The 19,609-nt window shown below is 39.7% G+C and overlaps 1 protein-coding gene across 9 annotated transcripts in view; it reads right to left on the reverse strand.

Annotated features, from left to right (window-relative positions):
• SCML4 (Scm polycomb group protein like 4) overlaps window positions 1-19,609 on the reverse strand; it is a 218,522-nt gene that overhangs the window by 52,048 nt on the left and 146,865 nt on the right. For 8 of the 9 annotated variants that reach the window (XR_003568553.1, XM_027855491.1, XM_027855467.1 and 5 more), the window contains one exon: window positions 10,292-10,579. The exons of the other annotated variant lie outside the window; for it this stretch is intronic. Coding sequence is in view for 7 of the 8 variants with exons in the window: in XM_027855491.1 (XP_027711292.1) it covers window positions 10,292-10,579 (288 nt within the window). In the remaining variant the exon portion in view is untranslated. The remainder of the gene's footprint in view (window positions 1-10,291; window positions 10,580-19,609) is intronic. 9 annotated transcript variants of the gene reach the window in all.

Below are 19,609 nucleotides of genomic sequence, written 5' to 3' on the forward strand. Positions count from 1 at the left end.
TCTTCTCTTCTCTTCTCTTCTCTTCTCTTCTCTTCTCTTCTCTTCTCCTCTTGTCTCCTCTCTTCTCTCTCTTCCTTTTCTCTTCCTTCTTTTCTCTCTTTCCTCTTCTTTTCTTCCCTCCTCCTTCTCTTCTCTTCCCTCTCTCTTTCTCCTCTCTTCTCTCTTCTCCTCTATTCTCTTCTCTTTTTTTCTCTATCTCTCCTTCTCTCCTCCCCTTCTTTTTTCTCCTCTTCTCTTTCTCTCTCCTCCATTTATACACACATGTATATAATGCATATACACACAAATACATATTCCACATGTGTATATATTCATGTACATACATATACACATATATCTCATCTCATTTGAGCCTCAAAAAAAGATGTGAGGAGGGGCAGAGCCAAGATGGTAGAAGGAAAGCAGTGATTTGCTAGAGTTCTCCCCCAAACCCCTCCAAATACCTACAAAAATGTCTCTAAACAAATTCTAAAACAGCAGAACCCACAAAAAAACAGAGTAAAACAAATTTCCAGCCCAAGACAACCTGGATGGCTGATCAGAAAGGTATATCACACCGGGCTGGGAGAGGAGTGCAGTTCGGCTCGGGCGGGCAGGCCGCAGCAACCCTGGGGCAGACCTCAGAGGACTGAATCGCGGGCAGCTGTGGCAGTTTCCAGACTTCTCAACGCCAAAGACAACTTAGAAGGTCAGTGGGAAAAGTCTGTTACTGCGGTGAGAGGAGAAGAAGCTAGATCTCAGCCACCCTAAGGGCAGCGGCTGCCTTCTGAGCTTCCGGCCCACAGACTAAGGGGGAATCGAGTGGCTGATCAGAGGGGGATTGCAAGGATCTCTTTGCCAGGGCTGAGGCAGGAATCTCTTGCTTTGCCTGTGCTTGGAGCTGGGTCACAGTTCTGAGGGGCAGTCCTGGGGCGAGGAGGAACTCTGGTGCAGTGGAGCTTGTTGTGGCTGTGGAGAGGAAACACCTTGCCCCTTATCATAGCACCTTGGAAGAACTGACAATTTTCAGGTCCCTAGAAGTATCTCTGAAAACAGCTGTACAAACCCCTGAAGCTTGGGACAGTACATTCTCCACATTGGAAACAGACTCTTACCTTAACAAAGAGTTTAAAACTCAAGTAATTGGTTGGGATCATGAGCAAGCAGCGCAAAAAGAGTCAGACTATATTATCTTACTTTGGTGACAAAGAAGATCAAAACATACAACCAGAAGAAGACAACAAAGTCAAAGCTCCTACATCCAAAACTTCCAAGAAAAATATTAATCAGTCCCAGGCCTTGGAAGAGCTCAAAAGGGATTTTGAGAAGCAAGTAAGAGAAGTAGAGGAAAAACTGGGAAGAGAAATGAGAGCGATGCAAGAAAATCATGAAAAGCAAGTTAACAGCTTGCTAAAGGAGACACCAAAAAATACTGAAGAAAATAACACCTTAAAAAATAGCCTAACCCAAACGGCAAAAGAGGTCCAAAAAGCCAATGAAGAAAAGAATGTCCTAAAGAGCAAAATTGGACAAATGGAAAAGGAAGTCCAAAAGATTACTGAAGAAAATACTTCCTTAAAAATTAGAATAGAGCAATTGGAAGCTAGTGACTTTATGAGAAATCAAGACACTGCAAAACAAATCCAAAAGAATGATAAATTAGAAAATAATGTGAAATATCTCATTGGAAAAACAACTGACCTGGAAAATAGATCCAGGAGAGAGAATTTAAAAATTATTGGACTATCTGAAAGCCATGATCAGAAAAAGAACCTAGACATCATCTTTCAAGAAATTATCAAGGAAAACTGCCCTGATATTTTAGAACCAGAGGGCAAAATAGAAATTGAAAGAATCCACCAATCTCCTCCTAAAAGAGATCCCCAAAGGAAAACTCCTAGGAATATTGTAGCCAAATTCCAGAGTTCCCAGGTCAAGGAGGAAATATTACAAAAAGCCAGAAAGAAACAATTCAAGTATTGTGGAAACACAATCAGGATAACACAAGATTTAGCTGCTTCTACCTTAAGGGACTGCAGGGCATTGAATATAATATTCCACAGGGCAAAGGAGATAGGATTACAACCAAGAACCACCTACCCAGCAAAACTGAGTATAATTCTTCAGGGGAAAAAATGGTCATTCAGTGAAATGGAGGACTTTCAAGCATTCTTGAAGAAAAGACCAGAGCTGAATAGAAAATTTGACTTTCCAATACAAGACTCAAGTGGAACATGAAGAGGTAAACAGGAAAGAGAAATCATAAGAGACTTATTAAGGTTGAACTGTTTACATTCCTGCATGGAAAGATGATATTTGTAACTCATGAGACCTTTGTCAGTATTAGGGTAGTTGGAGGGAAAAAATTATAGGTATGTATATATATATATAGATAGATAGATGATAGATAGATAGATAGATAGATAGATAGAGGGCACAGGGTGAGTTGAAGATGAAGGGGTCATATCTGGAGAATAAAGTTAAGGGGTGAGAGAGGATTATACTAGGAGAAGGAGAAAGGGAAAGGTAGAATGGGGTAAATTATCTCACAAAAAAAAACAGAAAAGAAAAGGCTCTTACAGTGGAGGGGAACCGGGGTAAGGTGAGAGGAAATGAGTGAATCTCATTCTCATAAGATTTGACTTAAGGAGGGTATAACATATACACTCAATTGGGTATGGAAATCTGTCTTACCCTACAGGAAAATAGGAGAGGAAGGGGACAAGAGAGTAGGGGAATGATAGAGAGGAGGGCAGATTGGGAAAGGGGGTAATCAGAAGCAAATGCTTCTAAGGAGGGACAGGGTCAAAAGAAAGAATAGAATAAATGGGGGAGCAGGATAGGATTAAGGGAAATAGAGTTAGTTTTTCACAGCATGTCTACTATGGAAGTGTTTTGCATAACTGCACATATATAGCCTATATTGAGTTGCTTGCCTTTTCAGTGAGGGTGGGTGGGGAGGGAGGAAGGGAGAAAATTTGGAACCCAAAATTTAAAAAACACATGTTTGAAAAAAATGTTTTCACATGCAACTGGGAAATAAGAAATACAGGAAATGGGGTACAGAAATCTATCCTGCCGTACGGGAAAATAGAAGGGAAAGGGGGAGAGAGATAGCAGGGAAAGCAGGCTAGGGGAAGGGGTATTCAGAATGCATGCCATCTTGGGGTGGGGGGAGGGGCGAGATGGGGTGAAAATTTGGAACTCAAAATCTTGTGGAAGTAAATGTTGAAAACTAAAAATAAAAAAAAAGAAAAGAAAAAAAAAGAAAGCTAAATCTGAGGAAACAGAAACCTCACCATTCTTTAGTGATATCTGGGCTGATATTTTCCCCTCTGAGAATATGTCTAATCAATTCTGCAATTTTTTTCTATTTACCTATTGATTTTCATACTGTCCCTTTTATTATATGAGCTCTTTTAAAGCAGGAAGTATGTTTTTGTATCCTGGAAATCATCATTGTATCTGTAAGATAATAAATACTTAATAAATATTTATTAATTGAAAAAAAATGTGGGGAAGATTTGAAAGCTATCACTCCCACTTTGCAAATGAGGAAAGCTAATGCTCAGAGAAGATAAATAACTTGTCTATGACTAGTAAATGACAGAGATGAGACTGGAACCCAGATCTTCCCTACGTCAGGTATGTTACTTTATCCACTATGCCACACTACCTCTTTGAAAGCAGATAGCATCTACATTTATAATTATATACAATGTATGATATAATACATCATACATTATATGTAATAAATGGTATATAATAGATAATGTATTACATCATATATCATATCATATGACACACTATATCATTCATTATATATAATATGATATACTATGTCATATGTTATATTTATATTATGTGTATATGTTCTAAGATTTGGCTTTATAAATGCTTTACAAATATTATGTCATTCAAACCTAACAATAACCTGGGAGGTTGGTGCTATTATCCTCATTTTACAGATCAGGTAATTTAGACTAAATGACTTGTCCAGAGTCACATGATAGGATAAGTATCTGAGGCTGCATTTGAACTCAGATCTTCCAAACTCTAGATCCAGCACTCTATCCACTGTACCACCCAGGTGCCTCAAATATGAAACATCTTCCAAAAATATGAAGTGTTAGATTTTTTTTTTTTTGCTTCTTGTTTGATCCCATTTGGGGTTTTCTTTGGCAAAAATACTGGAATGGTTTGCCATTTTCCTTCTCTAGCGCATTTTACAGATGAGGAAACTGAGGCCAACAGGGTTAAATGCCTTGACTGGAGTCACACAGTTAGTGAGTGTCTAAGGACAGATTTGAACTCAGCAGATGAGTTTTCCTGACTCTAGGCCCAGAAATGTTACATAAATTTGAGGTACATAGTGCCATCCCTCTATAATTTATGGACACTTGACATATAAGTCAGTGGAAAGTCTGACTAGAATAGTAGAAAGAACATTAGGTTTGTAGTCAGAAGTCCTGAGTTTGAATCCTACCATCACTTAATACTTGCGTGACCTTAGACAAGTCAGTTCACCGATTTGGGCCCCAGTTTCTTCATCTGTCAAATGAGGGGGTTAGACCATAGGATCTTTAAGGTTCCTTCTAGTCCAAAAGGCTACCAATATCCTGTATATACCAAAGCTAACTTGCAGCGGGAGTAAGGGGGAACTCCCCTTCCAAGAACTTTTGATGGATCGTAAGGTCATTGGTCCAGAGTCAGAAATGGCGTCAGAGGACATCTATTCCATTACCCTCTCCAAATGAGAAAACCAAAACCAAGGGAGGAGAAGTAATTTCTTTAAGGTCATGAAAGTATCTAAATTAGTCAATAATCATTTAATAAGCACCTACTATATATCAGGCATTGTGCTGAGAGCTGGGGATACAATAAAAGGCAAACGACAGTCCCTGCCCTCAAGGAGCTTTCAATCTAATGGGGGGAGGGGGAAGACAACATGCAAACAAATATATACAAAGTAAGCTATATACAGGATAAACATGAAATAATTAACAGGGGAAAGCCACTGGAATTAAGAGAGGTTGGGGAAGGCTTCCTGTAGAATAGTATTCCAGGAAAGGGAGATAGTCAGTGAAAATGCCCAGTGATGGAGTGGCGTGTAAGAGGTAGGATTTGAATCTAAGACCTCTCATTCCAGAGTAAGGGCTCTTTCCATTGCAGTTGGGGAGGTGGAAGGGGAAAGATATATTTCATTTCTATCACATGTGGAATTCATTTCTGCGCTTTCTCATAGAAATAGGATTATAAACAGAGGCAGGGATTAGAAACTAGCCCATAAAAGTCTATTATGGGTTACATAATACAATGGGAATGCTATATATTTACAGCAGTATTATGTCCTACTTCTTTTTTTTTTTTCTTTTTGGTAGAAGTTGCATAATAGTCCTATCACATTATGGATTAAAGTAAAGCATTGCTATGGGGTGGGGAAGGGAGGGAATAAGGGAGGAAAATCCTTAGAATGATTCATAGAAAAGGGTTACATTTTTAGATAGGAGGGAAATATCAAGGCTCCCAAAATCTATGGGCAAGAGCTAATAATTTGAAAAAGTGATGATGATGATGGTGATGAGAAAATTTTGCATTTGTTTTGTTTGCATAGGGAAAGACATTTCCTAAAAGTAAAATCTCCTTAGCCACATCTCTTGATTATACAAATTTCACTGAACACGAGCTAATACCGTAGGAAAAAACGATTAGCAAATTCATGGCTTCATATTCTTTACTTGGCAAAGCTAATTGATTGTTTATTTCAGATTAGATGTCCTACCTCTATTAAAATAAGGAAGAGATGGTGTTTAAATGTAAATATGCTTAAATTTCCACAAGTATATTTGAATTTTACACTGCTGAATTTTTTAGCCAGGAGACCAGTTTAGCCAGGTATTTAAATGCTACATCTATAAACAAGTAATAAAAGATTATTTAGCCAACTTTAACATTTGAATTTGCTAATTGTTCTTCCTAGTTGTCTCTTTTATCTTGTGTTGAAGATGTAGAAACACCATAAAGATGCTTCATTTTTCTTGAAGTTAGAAAATAGTGACCCAGGACATGTTTGTAAGACAAACCAGTATGGAAAGTTCCCTATTACCATGCACTTACATGAACATATAATATAACAAGGTCCATGAGTTAGTTGGCCTGTCACTAAATTAGCAGATGAGATTCTGCTGAAATACAGAGAAAAACTTTTCTTAGGCATGCTTACACACAGCCACTCCTGTAGTGGGGATATGGACGTGGATATGAATTGTGACTATGAAGTCATGATATTAATATTTAGGGGGACTTATAGAATAATTTCCCTTATCTTATTATCATACTGGATGCTCCATTCAATTCAGTTCAACACAGACATGTTGACTATTTACTACATCAACACAGATATATTGACTATTTACTACAAAGGACGATGGACTGGGTGCAGTGGGGAAAGAAAGCTTGGACAAAACTTCAACCCCTGCCTTTAAGGAGCTTGCAATCTAGTAGAAGAGGCAAAACGTGTACTCAAATAAGACAGAATGGGATAGGTCATAGGAGAAGTACGAGCAAAGACTATGAATGTGCATATATGCATGCATACTAAGAGAGACAGAGGAAAAGAAGGAGAGAGAGGAAACGGAAAGGAAGCTTCTTGAGGATATAGACTTTTGGTTTTGTATCCCCAAAGCCTAGCACAGTGTCTGGTACATGGTAAGGTTTTAATAAATGCTTGTTCACTTCCTAAATGAATGAGAGGAGAGAGAAAGAGGGAAAGGAAGGGGAAGAAGGGGAGAGCAAGAGGAGGAAGAGGAGGAGAGGATAGAAGAAGACAGGAGAAGAGAAGAGGAGAAAAGAGTAAGAGAAGGGATTGGATTCGATAGCATATGTAAGCCCCCATCCCTTGCAAACTTTAAAACCTATAAAAATGTCACTTGTTGTTATAACACGATAAACCTAACCATGACAATTCATTTGGGTGATGCAAAGATCCACTGAAGATATAGAATTTTGCCATTTGGTGATTCAGGATATGACAGCTTTATAAGTATTGAGCATTCAAACTCACAATTCTTTCCCAAGACAACTCCAAACTGTAACCCAGCAAAATGATAATACGCAATAAAAATTCAGGCTGCACTAAGATCTGATTTACCCTGTTTCTGTATTTTAAACACTGAAGTTTGGATCTAATTATGGATGAGAATCCTTCGAAGTCTACTGGTAAATGCAAAAGTCAGGAAGTTTTAGTTCTTTGAAATCTCATATTTCTCAGCAATTCTCTCTTGGCTGAAAGATAGGAACACACTCTCGGAGAATTTCTTCACCTGAATACCAAAGCAAAAACCAGGGAAGCGTGGGCCATGAACACACGCTCTTCACAATACACTGACAAGTGTGACAGATAAGCCCAGTCACGTGCATCAAGATAGCAGGAAGACAGACCAAGTTATTCACTGGAGGGACAAAGCTGAGTGGTTCTTCATGACATTGGATTCTTGCCATCTGCACATGGCCTTCTACACAGTTATCAGGACTGAATAAGATACATGTTTTCAATTTACACCATGGGGAAAGAGATGTGTCTGGGAGTCTTCCCCAAGTTTATGACAAAGTCACTACTATTCCTAGAGATAACTCAGTGTTTTCATTCATGGTGTGATTTTTAGAATGACATGACTTCGTGTGAGTGACTTCAGCACCACTCAGAGGAGCCAAGCTGTTTAGTGACTGATGAGACCTTAGTGAGAAAAAATATAGTATTGTCAAAAGTTTGATTGAGGACAGGGATTGTTTCATTTTTGTCTTCATCTCACCTAGCTCGACACTTGATACATAATAGGCACTTAATATAAATGCTTATTGATTGATTGATTCATGCAAGGATAGTATGGGCAGGTTGAAAGAAAAGCCATATGGAATGTAAATGATAAGACCTCTTCATTTAGCTAGAGTTGTTGGTATTCATCATGCTAAGAGCCAACAACCTCCTAAATGGTCTCTCAACTTTTAGTCTCTCCCCTTTCCATTCTATCCTACCGCTGCCAAAATAATTTTCTTAAACCACAAATCTGACCACGCCACTATCCTGCTCAAGGATCCTCAACGGCTCTCTATAATAGCTAAGATAAAGCACAATGCTTCTTGACAATGAAAGCCCATCACAATTTGACTCCAGACTACCTTTCTAGGTTTTCTTATATTCATGTACTCTTTGTTTCATTCAAACTATCCACGTTCATGGAATGTCCCTCATGTCCAAAATGCACTCCCTGCCCACCTCCACCTCTCAGAATCCTTCTCTTCCTTCAAGGCTTAGCTTGTGTGCCTCCTCATCCCCCTATTTGTTGGTGCTCTCTCCCACCATAAATTATATATTTGGAATCAAAAGTCTGGAATTCAAATCCCAAGTCTATCCAAGCGACCTTGGGCAAGTCACCTAGCCTCTGCAGGTTTCTTGTTCTAAAAAAAATGAAGGAATGAGACAAGATAACTAATAATGTTCTCTTCTGCATTGATCTTATGCAGATATATTGAAGTTTTGGTTTTTTTTAAGGCAGACTTTAGTTTCCAATGCATACTCAAAATCCATGCCTGTCCCATCCCCCAATCCTACCAGAGTGTTGCAAACTAAACCATTGCTAGTTCCAAGCCCATTCCTGAGCAAAGCACAGCTTAGTCCTCTTCCATTAATTCTCTCTCATTCCTAATTTAGGTGCAAACTCTCAGTAATCTAGTCCCTGCCTTCTGGGTTGGGAGACTTCATATAGGAAAAGATTTTTTTAAATTCAGTTGTTAATTCAAATTAAATCCTTGTAAATTTCTTTTAAAATTCCCACAAAATCAGATCTAATTTCTTTATCTCTCCTTTTCTTTCCAGCCACTTATCTTATAACCGTATGGCCACGGTCACGCCTCCTTACTGGACTCCCAACTCAGCCAAGTCGTTAATATGGCCCTAGTACAAACTGCATCTTGGCTCTGGTTCTGCTTTTTAATAGTAATGCCTGATCTAAGAATAGGTCAAGAAGGCTGCCTCCTAGGGAATAAAATACAAGGAGGTCTAAAGAAGAACATATTATAATAATATGATTTATAAATGCCCATATTGTCCATGCCAGAAAATGCCAATCTCCCTGGCAAGTGGGTGTTTATGTTGTGACCAATCAAGTATGTATCACCACAAAAGCTCAAAGTTCCCAGAATCCCACAGGCTCTATCATTGGCACTTTAAGCAGCCAACTCTAGAGCTGTGCCTTGTAGAATTAAAGAAAGAGGATGAGTTCATTTAATTATTATAATAGAATTATTTTCCTCTTAACAGAAGCTGGGAGAATAAGAATAAGGACAAATTTGATAGGATAAGGCACTTGTGAAGAGAACAGGTCTGGGGACACTACAATCACAACCTCAGAACTGATGTTATGGACAACCAGAAGGCAACATGACAAGAATGATCTCTTACCAGGAAGGAGAGGAGAACCCAGGAGTTTGGAAGGGAGATAACACTTACCACCTAGGGTTCTTGTGAGGATAAAATAAGGTAATACTTGAAACAAACTTTGCAAGCCTTAAAGCTCTATATAAATGCTAGCTATCATTTATTATTATTACTATTATTATTATAGAAAAGGAGAGGGGAGGGCACCAAAGTTAATTTTTTCCCTAAGTCCTACCATCCTTCCAAATATAAAATAGGAAGAGACTCCTCCCTTTGGAAAATGACATCCAAGACAGAGTGCTCATCCCTTCATTCTAGCCTGGAGAGTCATTCCAAGGGAGGGGCTTGGGGCAGGGTTTATAATCTTATGGCATAAACCACCAAATTGACAGAAGGGTCCTAGTTCCTTCAACAGCCCAGATCTGCCACCCCCTTGAAAAGCTGGCTCCCATCACTCCCTGCATCTCTACCCTCACTACCACAAGGAGCTGGCTGAGTGATGAAGCAGATTGGAGCCTGGGGGAGGCTTTTGGAGATGGCCCATGTGTGCTGGGTAGAGCAAAGTAAACATACGAGAGCATTTTTGATCCTGCCTGCCTATATAAGTATGCAATCTACAGAGATCTGGTGGTCTGGGAGCCAAGGATAAGAGCAATGTGAGATTCTGCCTTAAAGGATACAGGCAGGGATGTGGGAGGCAGTAAAGGAATAGGGCCAAGGCCGCCTAGCACCAGGTGAGATCTCTCTCCCCATGTTGTACTTCGCAGGGAAATTATCAATTGTATTGGCTTCTCATGAGTCCTGTGAGCACAACCCCTCAGCCCTGACCTCCAACTGTTACGCAAGGGTGAGATCCATGGGGTTGCATTACGTTACCACTTTTGTTTCCTTCCGAATAAGTGCCATTCCTCAGGAGGCTGGACGTCTGGTGCCTCAGACCAACAGTTGAAGGGCCACAGGAGGACACAGGGCCAGAGCGATGACTGCAGGAAGAGGTAGTGAGGCCTCTCCCAAGGCCTCCTTCTCCAGAGCTCAGCCTCCCAGAGCACAAGGAGGAGGAAGAGGAAGAACCTGTGCAGTTGAAGGCCGAGTTGGAGGGGTCCACATTGTAGCGCCTCATACCCACAGGGTCCGCCAGGTAATCTTCCAAGATGACAGTTTTGGCTGGGCAAGGAAGCAGTGCAAAAAAGCAGAGATCAGCACAAGACACCAATGGTCACCGGAGCATGGTAAACCTTTCCCTGACAGTCAGCTCCCAATCATTCAGAATGTTGAGGCAGGAAGGAAGACCTGTATTCAAATATCACTTTTGACAATATCACTTGTGACCCTGGACAAAAATCACTTAATCTCTCGGGGCTAAAGGCAATTCTCTTAGTATAGAATGTGCTGACCTGCATTGCTAGGGGGATTTTTCTCATTCGAGAGTTCATTCCAATCAACGGAATCACAGGTACAGGCCTGACCTTATCCCTATTGGGTATTTGGGGAGTGGTGTTTATATAGATAAAGGAAATTCACAGAGATCCCTCACATCTTGTTAGCCTAAAATAAAATAAGATAAAATAAAATAAAATACCTATTTCACTCATTCTCTGAGGGAGCTGACAAACAAACAAAAAAAAGGACTCTGAGAGATTTTATTTCTATCTCTGACCTAAGTGTATATGTGTGCATGTGAGTGTATATCTATATCTATAACTATCTATCTATCTATACACACACATACACACACACACTCACTCACACACACAGAGTTTCCCTGGATAGAATATAAGCTCCTTGAAGGTAGGGACTATTTCATATTGTTTTTTGCACCCCCAGTACCTAGTAGGTCCCTAATAAATGCTTTCTGGTTGATTATATGGAGATGCTAAAGAAGCATTTGGAGAAAGGAAAACAGAAGGATCTAGATGACCTATTAATTAACTACACAATCAATTCAATTAAACAAAAAATTTAAAGTTCCTACTATGTCCCAGAGAAGATACTTAGGGAGGTAGGGATACAGAGGCAAAACAAAGAAAGAAATAGTGTTTGCCCTCAAGGAGTTTGCATTCTGTGAGGAAGGATATAGCATATGTATAATAAGTATTCAATCAATAAATAGTTATGTGATGGGCACTGTGCCAGATTCTCTAGGGATATGCAATTATAAAAACGAAACAGATCCTGCTCTCAAGAAACTTACATTGTACTATGGGAATACAAAGAATATATAAAGTGAGAGAGAAGAGAGAGAGAGAGAGAAATGCTTGTGTTTTCAAACACCACCACACAGGAAGCCGAAGAGTGTATTGACCAGTCAAATCACCTGAAAAGAGTTCCTAGGGCCATTGCCCAGCAACTTATTATGAGGGACCATAGAACAGAACCTTCCAGCATTCCTTCATTTCTTCCTCCCTAATATTTCCTTCCTCAACGTGGGTGAGAAGTAAAGAGCTGCCTCTGCCTATCTAGGTGGCTGCTAAATTCTTAATTGTATCCATGAGTAGATGAAAGTCAGAAAATGTTTGGCATCTAGAAAAGAGGTATGATTAGGCAGTGTGGTTTAGTAGATAGAGGGATAGAAAAGGAAAGATACAGACTCAGATGTTAGCTATGTGACCCTTACAAGTCACTTAACCTCTATTAACCTCATCTGTTTCCTCATCTATAACATGAAGATAATAATAGTACCTGCCTTGCAGGGTGCTATTTTTGTGCTGTTGTGAGGCTCAGATGAGATGTGCGGGTAAAGTGCTTTTCAAACTTGAAAGCAGTATATAAATGATGGTGAGAGTACGGTTAGTTTAAAGATAGAAATAATTACAATAACCTATAAAATAGTAAACATAATGTATAGTCTACTAATAATAGCTGACATCTTATAAAGTACTTAACATAAAATTATCTCATTGATTTCCACCACTAAGCTTCCTTCTGCATCTCACATCACTCAAATACCTTTCCCTAGAGTCTCCTTCTTTACACCCTTCTCGTGTGAAGAGGTGACCCTTCTTGCCAAAGCAAACTCCTCCACATGAACCCTTGCTCCCATTGCATCACATCTCCTCCAGCAAATTGCCCCCTTTTTTATCCCCATTCTCTCTACTCTTCAGTCTTTATCTACTGGCTACTTCCCTGCTGTCTACAAACATGCTCATATCTTCCACTTTCTGTGATCCTTATATCCTTGCTGACTCTGAGTAAATCATTTACAAATGGTACCTTTACTTGCTCTATTCTTAATGTCTTTCAAACTCTCTGTAGTCTGGCTTCTAGCCTCATCATTCAACTGAAACAGCCCTTTCCAAAGTTACTAATGATCTCTTAATTGACAAACATAACAGCCTTTTCTCAATCCACAGTCTTTTGGACCCCTTTGTAGCCTTTGATACAAGCTAATACTCTGTTTTGGATGCTCTCTGCTCTCTGAGTTTTTGTGCCAATTTTCTGTCCTGGTTTTTTTTCCTATCTTTCTGACCAATTCTCATTCTCTTCTGCTGGTTCTTCCTTCAGATCACATCCACTAACTATGAGCATTCCCCAAGGCTCTCTCCTGGGTCTCTTTTTCTTCTCTTCTCCATGCTATCTCACTTCATGATCTCATCAGTTCTCAGGGATTCAGTTGTCTCTGTGCTGATGATTCTTAGATCAACCTAACTAGCCCTCACCTTTATCCTAACTTCCAGTCCATATCTCCAACTGCCTATTACACACCACAAGTTGAATGGAGAGAAGGGTAGAGGAAAGGAGACGAGAGGAGGGAAGGAGAGGGGAGAACAAACATTTTTAGGAACTAAAATTTTAGCCACCTTTTTGAAATGCAAAAAAAGAGAAATGGAAAGGGGGAGGAGAGGAGAAAAGGAAAGAAAGAAGGAAAAAGAAAGGAAGGAAGGAAGGAAAGAAGGAAGGAAAGAAAAGAGAGAAAATTTCTGTCTACAATCCAGGAGAAACAAATCAGAAAATAAAAAATGTGCCAGAAACCTAGCCGGTCAAAGGATTATAGATTTAGAGCTGGACAAAAAACACCAATTACAATCATCTCATTTTATAGATGAGAAAACTGAGGTGCAGAGAGATAAAATGAATGAATAAATGAACGAATGAAAAGTATTTATTAAGCATTTACCATGTGCCAAGCTCTGTGCCAATCACTAGAGAGAAAAATATGAAAGCAAAAACAGTTCTTGCCCTCTAGGAACTTACATTTTTTTGTTAAAAATAGATTTTTATTGACATATTTTCTATCACCCACATCTCCCCTTGTACCTCTCACCCTCTTCTTCCAGAGAGCCATTTCTTATAACAACTAATTTCTAAAAGAAGAAAAGAAAAAATACACCAAACCAATCAACACATCATAAAAGTAGGATGTCATTTGCAATTTCCATATCCATGTCCTTCCTCCCCCAAGGGGGCAAGAAAGGGAGAAAAGTTGTCATTTCTATCTCTTCTTTGAGGCCAGGCTTGTTCTTTGTCATTTTATAACAATCACTTTCGATTGTTTTGTAGTTGCCCTTTCCCTCTACATTGTTGTAGCCGATATATGCTGTTCTCTTGTCTCTGCTTACTTTACTTTGCATTGGTTCACATAATTCTCTCCTTGCTTGTCTGTATTCATCATGTTCCTTGTTTCTGATAGATCAGTAATATTCCATTGCATCCATGTAACACAATTTGTTAAGTCATTTCCCCTGTTGACAGACTTCTACTTCATTTCCAATTCTTTGCTACTACAAAAAGTGTCGCTATAAATATTTTAGTTTATTTAGAGACATTTTTGTCAATGTCTTTCTTGTAGTATATGCCCAACAGGGTAATCTCTGGGTCAAAGGATATGGACATTTTAGCCATTTCATTTACATAATAACAAACCACTTTTCAGAATGGTGAGTACCAGTATGGAGCTAGGAGCTGGCATTCCAAAAGGGGAGGTAACACATAGAAGGGAATGGTGGTCATCGGATTAGATATTTTGACTTGAAAAGTTGCTAGGTTGGTAAGACCACAAAGGATAGACCGACATGCCCTTTCCAGAGACAATGACAGGGTTTGATTATGATTTGAGAACTGGAAAGGTGTGAAGAGAAGAAGAGATCTTTGTGAATCAGGAAGGTGGCTGGCCTTGGCAGAGTAGTCAAGGCAGGAGTTAATGGATTTTGGGTGGGGGGCAGGGGTTAGGAGAGTTTTGAAAAAAAGGATGAAGTCCTCCCAGACTTTCTGGCTCATCTTCAAGGCAGCTAGTGAGATGACCAGGGAGCTAAATTACTTGCATGGAATCAAACATCTAGTAAGTGCATAAAGCAGAATTCAATGCCAGGTCTTCCTGACTCCATGATCCAATGCTGTACACATTACACCACACTGCCTCATGCTAATGGCATTCTACTTATATAAGAAGTACCAGTGAGATTCAGAGGTATATCAAAGTTTGAATATCAATGCAGATAATTTACCAGGCCATCCAAACATCTGGAGAAAAGTAAATTTTATTCTGGGTGAGATATACAGAGTAAAATGAAGGGGATGGAATAGTTGACATCAAAGTCCTTTCTAGCTCTAAATCCTATGATGCTCGGAGAGGATCATGACTACTTTCTGAACCAATGAGAAATAGCCAAGCCCAGAATACACATCCTTCTCCTATCACTTATAAATGTAAACCTTGTATATTCCATGACTAAAATGCTTATTCATGACAGATAAACACAAATCACGACCGATTATAAAAGTGACTACATCATAAGGCGGACTAATGGTAGACAATATCAAAACATAGTAGGGAAGAAAATAAAAAAGAAGAAAAAGAAATTTACATGATAACTTTATTATATATTTAAAAGGAATAGCAAGTTGTACGTAATGGGATTTGCAGTTTCATGTGTAATTATCTTTTTTATACTATTACGGAAATACTTTATTCCCTATATTAAAAATAAAATAATTTTTAAAATAAAAAAAATACTAGGAGTCATAAATCTGTACTCATATCTCCTTCCTCCCCCTGCTCACTTCAGCCAGGATTGTACCTAAGGAAACCCTTGCAGAGAAGTATCTCTCTTATGTAGAAACTTTTGAAGGAAGAAAATGCTGTAATTTCTATCATTAGCTCATTCTCATGGTCAATAAGTCTCACTGGCTGAAAAGTTCTCAAAGTTACAAACCTATAGAATGTTAAGAAGCAAAAGAAGTGACAGAAATCTAGAAACTCGCCCAGCAACCACATTTTACAAATGAGAAAAACAGAGTCTCAAAGAGGTTGTAGGTAGCAGGTAATTAGTGTCAGAGGCAGGTCTCCTGATTCCAAGTTTCCTTCTACTACCTCCATCTACCACTCTTATTTTACTCCTTGCCCATAGTCAACTACTCAGCAGACATTTATTAAGTGCTTACTGAATGCCAGATGCTGCTATACACTTATGTATATATGGATATACACTGAGGATACAAAGAAATGCCCTGTCCTCAAGAACTCACGTTGTAACAGGAGGCAATAACATGCAAACAACTATGTCCATGCAATGTGCATTCAGAGCAGAGAGAAGGCACCAGCAGCAGAGGGGACCAGAAAAGACCTCTTGCAGAAGGTGGCATCATTTGCAGAGATGAGAAGGGAGAGCATTCCAGGTATGATACACAACAGGAAAGAAGGCAAAAAGTTGGGAGATGTGAGGAATAGCAAGGGTTGATGATGGCATCCAGTGGATCGTAGGGGAAGTGGAAAGAAGTAAAGAAAACTGCAAAGGTATGAAGGAGTACACAGACAGAGAGACAGACATATATACCCACACACACACATATATATATATATATATATTTCTATTTATTTATTTTAACATTCATTTTTAAAAATTTTGAGTTCCAAATTCTCTACCACTCTCTAGCCTCTTCCCACCCACTGAGAAGGCAAAAGATATGATACAAACCCAGAATGGGGTCAGAGGCAGGATTTGAACCCATCTCTTTGTGATTCCTGACTAGGAAACCAGCTCAATATGCATTTGTCCACCATCCCATAGACTTTTCTTGACAAATAGTTAAGACAGTTAAAAGAGAAAATTGAATGTTGAGTTTGGTAAAGAATGTTAGGGATAGGTACACCACAGAGAAATGAGGCAGGGGCAGCAGATGTGTGGTTGGGTTGTGTGGGGGCCCTGACTGAGGGCCATGTGCCTGTTCAGTAACAGCAATCACACATGCCTGTTGACAGGCTTGAACTTTCAGAATCATTTTCTCTCCAACGGTTACAAAAAGATCCTTTTCCAATTCAGCTCAGCTATCCTGCCACTCTGACTACTCCCATTAAGGCAAAAGGAAATCAATCAAGCCTCCCTTGTTCAAGCCCATTTAATTATTGAGGAGGACTCCAGAAAATCTAAGTCAAGCCAACTGAACCATAGGGGGTGTGCCTACGCTTAAGTGTGTTCTCTCTGTGTCTCTGTCTCTCTTTGTCTCTATCTGTCTCTGTCTGTTTCTGCCTCTCTCTGTCTCTCTGTCTCTCTGTCTCTGTCTTTCTCTCTCTGTGTCTCTGTCTCTCTCTCTCTCACTCTTTCTCCTTTTTTTCAGCATCCTGACTCCATCAGGGAGTAATGATGCTGCTGGTGAATCATTGTCTCTCTTCTAAGAACAATGTGCTTTAGGTATGATATCCAACAGAATGCCTGAATAGAAAAAACAAAAGTCCAAGATAGTTGCAACTGAGTGTGTCCACCAGCGCTTCCAGATCAGCCTCTGGCAACCCTTGTAAGCACAGAGTTCTCTATACTACCACTAACCTTGAAAACACAGAACCTGAGACCATCTAATCCAACACCTTCCTGAAGCATGAATCCCCTTTGCAACATCTCCACCAGAAGGAGTCAGCCAGTCTCTACTTGAAGACATCCATTGATGGAGAGTTAACTACTTTAATAAGACAGCCCCTTCCACTTTAGAGAGCTCTTAGATACACAAGGACAATCCATGTTCTGGGGGAGGGGATTTCCTCCTCTGAGAACAGTTGTCTATTTAAATCCTCCATATTGGGGTGGGGGAAGAATGCACTTTAGAACTGGATGCAGGGGCAGCTAGGTGGTGCAGTGGATAGCACACTGATCCTGGAGTCAGGAGGACTGGAGTTCAAATCTGGCCTCAGACACATAAAATTCTAGCTGTGTGACCATGGGCAAGTCACTTAACCCCAACTGTTTCACACAAAAAAAGAAAGAGAGATAAACATAAAAATATAATATATAAACTATAAACAAAATAAATACAAGGAACATTTAAAAAGGGGGGGCAGCTAGGTGGCACAGTGGAAAGAACACTGGCCCTGGAGTCAGGAGGACCTGAGTTCAAATCCAGCCTCAGACACTTGACACTTACTAGCTGTGTGACCCCGGGCAAGTCACTTAACCCCATCGCCTAGTCAAAAAAGAAAAAAAGAATCGGATGTACCTACTCAAACTCAAGGGTTATATTGTGTTCCAGAGCCCAAACTTTGTATCAGGTTGCATGTTCCACGAACATAATATCAAAGCTTCAGATCAGCTGGGCATTATCCTCTCTCCTTGATGCAATCTGGACACAAGGAAAATCCTTCCTTACAGGACTTGAAAACATCAAGGACAGCCTTCTCACCCAAGAATCCCCTTTTAGTAAATGTTTTCTGTCTGCTATCCTGGTGAGAAAAGAATCAGAAAGGGGGTATCTGGCTATGTAGAAATAGAGGAATCAAAAAAAAAAGAGGCAGAAGGAGAAAGATGGGGCTACAGGAGAAAGTAATCAAGAAAGCATGCAACAATCAAAAGATCCGTGGGCTCCATTTCAGCCAGGGCCCTTATTTCCTTCCGTGGGCTGGGCACAGTGTGCACTGCCTGCAAGTCATTGATTTTCTTCCATTCGTTTCCATGAGATCAAAGATGCCCATTAAGTTGGGGGACAGAATCAAATTAAAACTCAAAGAAAGCTATTTTGGGGGAAATCATCATAGCAATGCTTTTTTATGGTAGCCTAAAACTAGAAATAAAGTGCATGTGTTTCAATTGGGGAATGGCTGAACAAAATTGTGGCCATGAACAATGGAATGTTATTGCACTATAGGAAATGACAAATAGGGGAAACTAGGAGAAACCTGGGTAGACTATGGAAAGAACACTGAATTTGGGGTGATAGTACTTGAGTTCAATCCCATTTCTGCTACTTAAACACCCACATGACCTTGGGAAAGTCACTTCTCTCTGGGCTTCAGTTTCCTCATCTGAAAAATTAAGGAGTTGGACTGGAAGGCCTCTTGGGTCCTTTCCAGCACTAAATTTAGGGTCCCTTAAGTTATACAAACTGATACACATTGAAGCAAGCAGAACCAGTAATGAAAATATACAACTACAATGATGTAAAAAATTTAAAAACCCCACAAAATGACAACATACCTCAGAATAAATGCAGTGACAAATACTGAATTCAGAGGTCAGAGACTAAGAATGCCAGATTTGGGTGAAGCAAACTAACACAGTTGCTGTACTGGTCCATTTACCTTTACTTTTTCTTTGTTACTAGGGAGTTGTGATGGGAGGTCGAGTGTAATAGGGAAGAAGAAGACCTAGGGAAATGATTGTCTTGTAAAAAACATAAAAATATCAACAATATTTTAAGAGGAATTATAGGAAAAGTAGATGCAAGATTAATCCAGATGCTAAAAACACCAGTGCATTTAATGTTACTCCTAAGACTCTGCGTGAAGTAAAATTGCAGCCAAAATCCGCTATGAAGGAACAATCTGTCTCAGAACTGTGAACTATAGGCTTCTCTCTCTCTCTCTCTCTCTCTCTCTCTCTCTCTCTCTCTCTCTCACACACACACACACACACACACACACTGTACACACACATATACACCTTTCATTAGTTCCCTATTGAGCAAGGTGGAGGAAGGAGGTATATGAATGAAGGCTTTCTGCCTGTTACCTTATCCCTCAATAGTTGTCTCCATCCCTTTGTTTAAGACTCACTGGCTTTCCCCAGGAAATGATTTTCTGTCCTTTCACAAGATTGCTTTGCAGGGCTGGACTTAATGGGCACATTTCAGCTGGCAATAAGCCTCCAGCCAACTGATCAATGTCCAAATGAAGGGTTTGTTCACAGCTCAGCTAGTTGAGCTGTTTGCTAAGGCTACAACACCCTAACCCCTCAGCTCAGAAAAGAGGAAAAATCTCTGTCTATCTATCTATCT

This window comes from Vombatus ursinus, unplaced genomic scaffold (genome assembly GCF_900497805.2).
Source record: "Vombatus ursinus unplaced genomic scaffold, bare-nosed wombat genome assembly UNPS02000582.1, whole genome shotgun sequence".
In the NCBI taxonomy this organism is placed as follows: domain Eukaryota; kingdom Metazoa; phylum Chordata; class Mammalia; order Diprotodontia; family Vombatidae; genus Vombatus; species Vombatus ursinus.